This window comes from Alexandromys fortis, unplaced genomic scaffold (assembly GCF_014885135.2).
Source record: "Alexandromys fortis isolate MF-2015 unplaced genomic scaffold, M_Fortis_MF-2015_v1.1 scaffold_50, whole genome shotgun sequence".
NCBI lineage: Eukaryota > Metazoa > Chordata > Mammalia > Rodentia > Cricetidae > Alexandromys > Alexandromys fortis.
The window spans coordinates 2,006,603-2,017,505 of NW_026067932.1; the positions used below are offsets into that span (position 1 = coordinate 2,006,603).

Genomic DNA, 10,903 nt, shown 5'->3' on the forward strand with positions numbered 1-10,903 from the left:
GAAATACTTTAAAATATTTCCTAGTCTTTTATTTTGGTTTTTAGATTATGTGTATGTTTGCGTGTCTGTACGTGCCCCTGAGTGCAGGTGCCCACAGACGCTAGAGGTATTGTATCTCCCTAGAGTCCCAGGTGGTTGGGAGCCATCTGGTGTGGGTGCTGGGAATCAAACTCAGGTCCTCTGCAAGAGCAGTCTTAACTGCTGAGCCGCCTCACCATTTCTGCATCGATAAAGAGCTATGTGACTGAAGTTCGGTGAACGGATTGTGGAAGCAGGTAGTGTATGTCTCCTATGGGTCTGGTTAGGTTAATGCCCCAAACCTACTGAGCATCATAGTTTGGCAACATAACAGTGGAGTACAAGTGACCTACCCCTGTGATAGCTTCAGTGTCACCAGAGCTCCCGAGATGCTTTCATTCCCGTATTGCTAGCCAAGGAAAAGAGCAAACTTTGAAGGAAAAAAAAAAGTTCCACCGATTGTGTCCCTTTGATAACACTGTGGAGTTGAACCATCATGATCTGGCAAGAATCTGTGTGGGAAGTCCATGTGCCCTTTCCTCGTTCGGATGGTGGGAACAGGAAAGACCACACAACAACCGCCAGGCTGGAGTTGCAATGTATGGCAAACAACCTAGGAGCCCAGATTCTGCCCTCAAAGTGTAGGTCTTTGTGTATATGCTCCCGTTTCTGCCTGAAGTGGCACCCACCCCTCAACAGTGTGTTGATCCTGGTTGATTTCAGGACTCAGCTCCAACACGCCTTCTAGGAATGGCCCACTCACACTCAGGGTTAGACTTTTGTGCTACGTTCTATACATGCCTCCTTAGAAAAGTGACATATCTTTCTTCGACTGCAAACATAATACATGTTCATAACGGTTCCTAAGGTTTGGATATGGTTTGAGTGTATCCCCAAGAGTGTGTAGGCTGGGAGCTGGCTCCCCAGAATGGTATTGAGGAGAAGTGATAGTTCCTTTAAGAGGGAGCTCCCCCTCTTCCTCTGGCTTTCTGTCTTGCCATGTGATCTCTCTGTCCTTCTGCCACCACTGTGATGGCATCTGCCATGAGGTCCTCAGTTGGTTTTGGTGTCATACCCCTGAACTTCCAGAACTGTAAGCTAAATGAGCCCTTTTTCTTGAAACTTATTTGGCCCCAAACAAAAAAAAAAGTATTTTGTTATAGTAAATGCTAATACATTGCTATAAACTTTGGATTGTTCAAATATTCAAAACAAAACCCCACAATCTTCCATTATCTCATCATCTAAGGGGAAACATATGTCTTCACATGTACAGCTTAGTTTCCCTTCAATTTTTGTACACGCTTTTCCCTTTTAATTATATGTCATGAAGGATTTTCTGTTTACCTATAGGGCATTGTAAAATTAAGTCTGCAATAGCTTGTAGATGTCCCATAATTAAGCATACCTAAGAATTAAGCCTTCTTGTTATGATTGTTTTACTATAATGAAATTTCCATCTTAATAAATGATTCTGAGATGAACAGCCTTGAATGTAAATCTTTGCCTACTTCTCTGATACTTAATTTCGGAAGATTCTCTTATTTTATTGAAGCCATGAGTATGACTGTGGGTTTGTGTATGAGTGCAGTGTCCTCAGAGGCCAGAGGTGTCAGATCCCCTTGGAGCTAGAGCTGCAGACATCTATGAGCTGGGTGCTGAAAACCAAACTCAGGTCCTCTGCAAGAGGGGCACATGCCCCTATCTTCTGAATCATCTCCCCAGCTCTTTTACTTCTTAAAGATAAACTCTTAGGAGTAAAATTCTGGAATCAAGGGGTGGGCAAACGGATCCAAAGGTGAGGAAGGAGAAGTGGAAAACCTCCCTAGGCCCTGCGCTTTCCTTCTTAGTGGTTCTCTCCTAACACCTCCTGCACAGAATTACAGCATCTGCGTTTATAAAGTCCAGGCTGTGGCAAAAGGGGAAGACTATACACTCATATTACAACTCACAGATGAAACTCCTTCCTTTATATAATTGAAAAAATATTTTTATACAATATATATTGATTATGCTTTTCCTCTCCCCCAGTTTCTCCCATGAAACACTTTTCTAATTTAGGGGGGTGGGCTGCTGAGATGGTTCAGTGGGGAAAGGCGCTTGCCAGCAAGCTTGATGACCTAAGTTCGATTCCAGTACTCACATGTGTACCAGGATTTTTCTTCTGGGCCACCAACCAGCTCCCGAATCATGACATGGAAACTTCTTATTATAAGTTATGAATGCTTGGCGTAGCTTAGGCTCATTTCTGGCTAGTTCTTTTACCTTAAATTAACCTGTTTCTCTTTATCTTTTTTTTTTTTTTTTTTTTTTTTTTTTTTTTTTTGAGACAGGGTTTCTCTGTAGCTTTGGGGCCTGTCCTGGAACTAGCTCTTGTAGACCAGGCTGGCCTCAAACTCACAAAGATCTACCTGCCTCTGACTCCTGAGTGCTGGGATTAAAATTGCGTGCCACCACCTCCTGGCTTTTATTTATCTTTTGCCTGGAGGCTTTTTACATTTTCTTTCTGTGTCTCTTAAGTTCACGACTTTCCTGGCTGCCTGGCTGCTTGCCTCTGGTGTTTTCCTTTTTTTCTCACTTGTTCTCCTCTCCTTTTCTCTCTTGCCTAGATTTCTCCTCCTGTTTTCCTCCCTGCCTGCCATTCCCACCTCTCTCTCCTCTGCCTAGCTATTATTGGGCATTCAACTTTATATTAGACCAGTCAGGTGCCTTAGGCAGGCAAGGTGAAACAGCAACACATCTTTACATAACTAAACAAAGGCAGCAGAAACAAATGTAACCCATCCTTACCCCGTTAACAAAGGCAGCAGAAACAAATGTAACAATTGTAATAACACCTTCATACTGTTAAAGTAACACTCTGCAGCATAAACAAACGTAAGACATCTTTACATCGTTAAGATAATATTCTACAACACATGGAGGAAGGACAGACTGACTCCTGAAAGTTCTCCCCTGACCTCCCTCATGTGCTGTGGTGCTCACATGCCCTGCCCCTACACAAATGTAATTAAACATTTAACTTATTAGGAGACAAATACTTTCTCAGGCACTTTTGTTTATAGTTCTATGACTACTAGTGGGTATAACATTTCTTCCCCAAATCTCCATTGGTCATCATATTTCTTGTATGATTTGCTGTTATGACTCACATATAAATGCATCAGTGTCCTTTGAAATCCTGTAAACGCTCAAACCGCGTCAGCCAGACAGCACAAAGGAGAGACCCTTCACACAAATGGATGTCTATGTTTCCGCATGAACAGGCATAGTTGAGAGTGTGTTTTCTAGTAATAAGTTTAGATGGAAGTGTGGTTCCAAATGCAGTTGGCCTCTAGGGACTAAAAGGTCCTGGGGGAACTGACAAGGTGACCCAGAAACAGAGGCTTTCTAAGGCAAGCAATGAAGTCATGCCCAAACCTAGCCTTCTTCTCTGCGCCTCAGAGAGTTTTTCATTGGCCAGTGTTTGAATCACCTTTGGCACAGCCTTTATAATGCCATCCTTTTTTTGGAACCACAGAGGAAAAATACAACCCATCCCTGTGTGAAACCACTACCCAGACGGTAATTAGAGAATTGTTCACCTGGACGGTGATATTTGTTAATGAGCCTTTCTGTAATTACCACCCAGTTTTTACCAAGTGTGAGCCTCAGTTAGGAGAAACTGCCATGGTCTCCTAAGAATGAAATTATAGAATGTTGGAGAACACAGGCCAGAAGTGTCAGTTCGTTGCCAGAGCGCTAATGCGGCGAGTCACTGGCTGGAATCTGGCGTTTGATTGGGCCTCAGAAAAGCCTCTCTCAAATTTGCTTTGGGAGGCTTAGGGATTCATCTCACCAGCCCAAGAGCTTCCAGCTCTGACCGAAGAAAGTGGAAGGATTTTTATTTCATGATCAAAAGTGTTTACAACTTTTTTTGTTTGTTTTTTTGCCTTAGGGGTGAAAACTCAGAACAGCCTTCCATGAAGCCTGGGATAAATGAATGTGCTGTCCCTTTGTATCCGACTGATGATCTTCATCAGCACAGACACGAATCAGTATCACATTCAGGTAATAAATAATTATGCGCTCCTTGCTCTGTCAATAACTAATTACTTGACTATGTTAACAGAACCAGCCTTCAGGTGCACGGCTATTTAGGTTCGGGAGAGCTGATGGGGTGTGATTACATTGACCTTTACAGTAATTTATCCAAGTCAAGCTCTTCACAGCCCCAGCTTGTGAACGGGGAGCTCAACAAGCCCCACCCCTTTCCCTTAACCTTGGGAAGTGGATACGTCAATACGAACCCCGCTCCAGGTGCGCGTGCCAATAATTAAAACCTTGGCTTGGCTCTGCAGGAAAGATATGTAAACTGTTCCAGGCTGGGGCTGTGAATTTATTACCGCCTTCCCTAATCAATTGTAGACATCCTTAATCCTGTGTCATCCTGACAGCAGAGCCGTCAACGGCAACCTGATGAGAGTCACAAGGTGCAGAGGGCTGAAAGTCATTCATCTCCCCCGGCATGCGTGTGGACGAAGAGATCCTAGAAATACCATCGGATTTTGTACCCCCACACACCTTCACATAGACCACACACATTACTCCCCTCCCACACACATGCGCACTCCTGCACATACACACGAGCATGAACTCATGGGGAAAAAAAGAAAAAGAGAAAAAGAATGACAAAAGACAAAGTAAACACAGCTATGAGCTACTGTCCCATAATAATTAGTTAACAGCCACGGATGGGCGCTTTGAATAGCACACATGATGTTGCAGCTAAGATTCTATTAAATAATTTCCACTGAATGATTCTTAATCGTACTGAACAAAGAATTTTTGTTCCTGTACAGCCTAGAGCTGCTTCTGTTGCTTAGCAATGGGCTCTACCATGCCATCACAGGTTTGGGGTTTTCCCTTCCAAGGCACAGCACACCCCAGGTATTTCCAGACCACTGTACTCCCATGAAAAAGAACCCATAATCATTCTGCATTTAATCTAGCAAACAAAACTCCTCAAGGCCACACACTTTCTTTTGAGGCTGCTATAAATTCACCGTCCTCTTTTTTTTTTTTTTTTCAAAGTGGAAACTGTATCCTCTCTCTGTGAAGTAACTTGGGGACAGACTGACCTTTGAGACCAAGAATCATCCGTCGGCTAACACAGGTACAGAGTTGGGGGCTAGGCATCTTTGTGCAGATGCAAGAGGCATCTCACACAGGGTCTTTGAACACGCTTTGTATGCTGTAAAGTCACAACCATAAGGTACGGACGGTGTCTCCTCTGTGAACTCTGTGATGCTTAGAAAAGATTAACTTGGGGAGAAAAAGCAAACTGTATGGGACAGTATGCTATTAGCTGCTAGATGACAAAGCATTCAAGGAAAGGCTTTTTAAGGATCCTGAGAGGGTGGAAGGGTAAGGGAAAGAGCCCGTGTTAATCAAGTGCCTCCCGTGCAGTAGGCACTTCAAATGGACGGTCTCTTCCAGTAGTCGTAAGAGGACCTCCAAACCACCACTGCCATCCCTCTTCATTTTCGGGAGAGGACAGGAAGTCATAAAGGTTAATTGGCTCGCTTGTAAACAAACCCAGGACTGGCGAAACTGGAGAGCCCTGGAGAGTGGAGCCAGATGAAGGTCCTCCTGCCCGCGCTGCCCCTTCCCACAGCTCTCATTCCATTATTCGTAAGCGCAGGGCTGAATTCCAGGTGGTGTGGTCCTCAGAGGACACAACTCAGCTTCAGTTCAGGCTTCGGGACCTTTGTGAATACCCATCCTTTGGGCCAACAGGAAGTCCCCTGGGACACAGGTAAAGGAAGAAGGATTTCTTTTGATACGGTCTTTGAACAAAGAGGCCTGTGGAATGGTACGAGATTTGTATAGACATAGTCTGACCCACAAAAGCACAACTACTATTTTGACGGCAGTCGAATCTCTTCCAACCTCACTGGTTCCCATTTCTGGCCCAGCTATCTTTCTCCTTGATTGCCTTCAGAACACTCTGGCCTCTTCTGAGGAAACCTTTCCTTGAATTTTATCTCCTACCCTGCTGTAAAGACTTTCCAAGTAACAGGGCGCTTATCACCCCAGACACCCCGACACAATGCCCCAAGGTCCAGTATCACTTAGGAAAACAGAAGATAAGTTGTTTTCTTCCAAGGAGAAAAAGATAAGACTTGGGTGGGGAAGGGTCCCTCACAGCACCAGGCTGGGCTTAGGGAGTGCTCTGCCTTCTTTTATGGGCTGGGTCGGAGCAGGAGACACAGAAAGGGCTCCTGTATTTCTCAGGCAAATACAGTTGATTATCTTCATGGGCCCTGGAGACAGGAAGGACAGAACTCCATCATGGCCGTGTCCACACCATTTCTAAGGAACATTTGTACAATGCATGTGTGTATCAAGAAGTGAAATGATTGTTTTAGGTGTGCATTTGTGCATGTGTGTCTGTGTGTATATATGTGTACCTTGTGTAGGTCATACCATAAAGTCAGGTGTTAGTCTTCAATTTCCACCTTGTTTTTCTGTTTTATCAGGCCAACTGGCATGAGCTCCCAGGGAATCTCTGCTTCCCATCTCTCGGGTGTGCTGGGATTACTAGTGCTCACTTTGGTTTTTGGGATTCGAACTTGGATTCTCACACTTGTACGGCAAGTGCTCTTACCGACTGAGTGCTCCACCTAGCCCCTGCTAGGTTTAGTTTTGTGCAACATTGCCAACTGTCATGAGAACCTGTCATACACACAAACACAAACCACAAGATACTAACTGTAATTTCTGTGATTGCATGTACCATTTAAATGTTTTTATATTGGTTTTTCTTTTTATTTATTCTTTTCTAATACAATACATCCCAACTGCAGCCTACCCTGCCTCCACTCCTCCCAGCACCCTCCTCCCTTCTCCCTCAGATCCTCTGTTCCTCTTGTTCCCTTCAGAAAAGGGCAGGCATCCCAGGGATATCAAATGAACACAGTTAACAAGTTACAAAAAGACCAGGCACAAACCCTCATATGGATGAGGCAACCCAATAGGACAAAAAGGGTGCCAAAAGCAGACAAGAGTCAGAAACACCCCACACTCTGCACTGTTAGGAATCCCACAGACACCCCAAGCTAAACAACTATAATATGTATGTAGAGGACTTAGCTTAGACCCATACAGGCTCTGGGATTGCCACTTCAGTCTGTGAGCCCTTATGAGCCCTGCTTAGTTGATTCTGTGGGCCAGGTTCTCCTGGTGTCCTCAACCCCTCTGGCTCCTACCATCCTTCATCACTCTCTTTTCCACAGGGTTCCACAGGCTCTGGCTAATGTTTGGGTGTGGCTCTCAGCACCCGCTTCCGTCTGCTGCTGGAGGAAGCCTTTCTGATGACATTGGGCTAGGCACTGATCTGGAGTTCTGGCAGTTGGCTAGGCCTCTGGTCAAGCAGGGGGCTTCCATCTGAGTTGTGGATACGGTTTATATTGGTATTTATGAAACACTACCACAGAATGAAGAAGAATGGTAAGATTTATGCTCGTAATTTTCTTTTGAAGTGCTTGGGATTGAATCCTGGGCCACCATGCTTGCTGAATATGCACTCTACCACGGGGCTACAACGTCAGCATAATTTACAGAGAACGGCTTCCTATTTTAACATGTTTGCTTACGCTTTTTTTCCTTGCTTTTTTAAATAAAAGGACTGAGGGAATAAAAAGAAATGAAGAAGGAAGGTCCTGAGGGCTCCTAACTAGGGTGGAGGAGAAAGTTTATTGTAGATAAAGGAAAAACATAGCCAGAGGCAGAGACACTTGGGGAAGGTCAGAGTGAATGTGACCCCCAGCCAGGAGGGAGAAAGGGAGGTGGTGGTGGTGGCGGTGGTGGGGAGTCAGGAAAGTAAAGGCTGGTGTCTCGGTTAGGGTTTCTATTGTTATGAAGAGATGCCATGGCCAAGACAACGCCTATAAAAAAGACAGTGGCAGCTTACAGTCCAGAGGTTCAGTCCATTATCAGGAGAGAAGCAGGCAGACGTGGTTCTGGAGAAGGAGCTGCTGTGTGGAAGCCGCTGACTCACTGAGTGTGGCATCTCTGAGCCCTCAAAGCCCGCCTCCACGGTGACGTGCTTCCTCCAAAAAGACCACGCCTACTCCAACAAGGCCACATCTCCCATTAGTGCCATTCCCTTTGGGGCTATTTTCTTTCAAACCACCTCAGGTAGACAAAAGAGGCTGGGTAACCAAAATGATTGGATTATATAGGGCAGAGCTTCTGCTGGAAGGGCCGCCCAGTTCCTGTACTGGAGTTTAGGGGAGGATGCCCGGGTCGGGACTGAGGGATGCTGGGAGAACCTGGCAGCCAGGTCTGCTTTGAAATGTTAAATAGGCACCTCAGCCTTTCGACCCAGGTTCGCCGCCTACCAAAGACCTCTACTTCACTTTGCCGTGCCCCACCCACCCCGCGAGTAATTTAAGTGCCGCCTTCAGGCTTTTTCCTCTGCTGTGCTTAAGAGAAATTGTCAGTGAGCCGTGAGGTGGTCGTCTGGACGGTTCTGACGTGCTAGGTTGACTGGGATGTGGGATGCTTAGGTAGCTAAAGTGAGGGTGGGTCTGGAAGAGATTAGCATTTGAAATCTGTAGACTGAATACAGAAGACAGCCTTCAGCCACGGGATGGGTACGTTCAGCCCCGGAGAACGGGACCTAAGAAGAAGAGTGAATACACTCTTCCTAGCTGGAGCATCTTTTTTTTTTTTTTTTTTTTTGCAGGCCTTCAGGCTACACTGGGAATGCCAGCACTTCATGTTTTGTCCTTGTCACTTAAAAACTATCTAATCTGCCTTAGCTGTAGAATGAGCTGAGAGAAGAATCTCTTCTGGTAGTTGCGAGGGCTGAGGGTGTTAATGGCTGTTAAGTAAGAAGACTTCACTAGACCTTAGCCATATAAGGATCTGTCTTTGTTAGGGTTGCCCCCAACTAACTCGTATAACATAATTAATCTGTGTTCTTCCATGTAGTAGCTATTTTACCTCTTTTCCGTTTCTGTACGTTGAACTTTTTCCTTTTTTTAAAAAAAATTTGTTTGTTTGTTTGTTTATTTATTTTGTTTTTTTGAGACAGGGTTTCTCTGTGGCTTTGGAGCCTGTCCTGGAACTAGCTCTTGTAGACCAGAGCTGGTCTCGAACTCACAGAGATCCGCCTGCCTCCCGAGTGCTGGGATTGTTTATTTATTATGTATACATTATTATGTCTGTGTGTATGCCTGCAAGCCAGAAGAGGGCACCAGACCTCATTACAGACGGTTGTGAGCCACCATGTGGTTGCTGGGAATTGAACTCAGGATCTTTGGAAGAGCAGTCAGTGCTCTTAACCTCTGAGCCATCTCTCCAGCCCCCGTTGAACTTTTTCCAAGTCTCCTGGCATCGCCCGTACACCTAGATCCGACTTCCCAGTTTCTCTTTCGCTGCCCAAAAGTCCCACCCATACATACCTCCTGCCTCGCTATTGGCCATTCTGCTTTTTATCACAGCAAACGCAGCAATATATCCTCACACACAGTACAGATATCCCACAGCAGGGAAGCGGAAATAAGAGCCAGACTCAGACACAACCACTGTGTGAGACACAGAACAAACAGACAGGGAAGAGTTAAGCCTTACTGACACCAGTGCCGTGGGAACCCTGCTTGAGCTGCTAAGCCACTTTGAGCTGGTGACCAAATCCACAGCACAACCTGGGAACTCCTCAAGGTCACCTTCACTTCCTGCCTGCTGGAGCTGGATCCCAGTGCGAGTGCTGCATGCTTGATTCCAGACAACTTGAAGGAGGCACCGGATATAACATTTATCCAGCCAGCACTCACTGGGCCTTGCTGCACGGTTGGTGTTATCAATAACTGTTCATAATAAACAATGGCATTTTACCCCGTGTCGAATCAGAGAGGCTCCTCCCTCCTTCACTATCTTCTCTCCATCCTTCCTCCCACCCTCCCCTCTTCCTTTACTTTCTTCTTTCTTTCCTTCCGTCTTTAATCCCTTTCTCCTCTGTAACAAGTCTTTTTCTGTACTGCCAGGCAGCTCCCGAAAACTGACATGGAGACATCTTATTAATTATGAAAGCTTGGCCTATAGCTTAGGCTTGTTTCTAACTTTGGCATTCTTGTATTAAGGATGACCCTTGACTACATCTCTTTCTGTTTGTCTTTGTCTCTGTGCTTGTCTGTATGTTTTTAAGTCTCAAGCTTAGTTCCTGGCTCACACACCTGTCCTGTAGGGGCAAGGGAGCTATAGGACCATCAGGATTTTGCAGAACTGTTTGGGTTTTTACAGTCGTTCATCCCTAGATACCTCCTCCCCTTCCTTCCTCTCCCGGAATCCTAGCTATACCTCCTATCTAGCTATTGGCCATTCAGCTACACCAATCACAGCCATATACCATCACACCGTGTACAAATATCTCACAACACTCCTCCTCCACTTTCTCCTCCTCTTCTACCTCCTTCCTTTTCTACCAGACTTCTCTGTTATAGGATATTTGCACACTGTGAGGATGTATTGTTGTGACTGGTTTAATAAAAAGCTGAGCCGGGCTGTGGTGGCGCATGCCTTTAATCCCAGCACTCGGGAGACAGAGACAGGCTGTCCTACAGAGTGAGTGCCAGCACAGGCTCCAAAGCTACACAGAGAAACCCTGTCTCAAAAAAACAAAAACAATAAATAAAATAAAATAAAAAGCTGAATAACCAATAGCAAGGAAGTGGAGGTTAGGCTATACTTCCAGGAGAGGTTAGGCAGAGAGAGAAACTCAGGGGAATGAATCTAGCGGTTCAGGGGATGCCAACAAGACCCTGGGGAAGTCAGACATACAAGATGGAGGAGATATAATATAAATTAATATAAATGGGTTAATTTAAGTCTTAAGAGC

The 10,903-nt window shown here is 45.3% G+C and overlaps 1 protein-coding gene across 2 annotated transcripts in view; it reads left to right on the forward strand.

Moving 5' to 3' along the window:
* The first annotated feature begins 3,938 nt into the window (after window positions 1–3,938).
* Cradd (CASP2 and RIPK1 domain containing adaptor with death domain) overlaps window positions 3,939–10,903 on the forward strand; it is a 152,299-nt gene continuing 145,334 nt past the window's right edge. Inside the window, exons 1-2 of one of the 2 annotated variants that reach the window (XM_050145620.1) lie at window positions 3,939–4,068; window positions 5,092–5,173. Coding sequence is in view for 1 of the 2 variants with exons in the window: in XM_050145617.1 (XP_050001574.1) it covers window positions 7,507–7,509 (3 nt within the window). In the remaining variant the exon portion in view is untranslated. Of the gene's footprint in view, window positions 4,069–5,091; window positions 5,174–6,940; window positions 7,510–10,903 lie in introns of those variants that run through there. The other variant, XM_050145617.1, reaches the window with a different exon arrangement.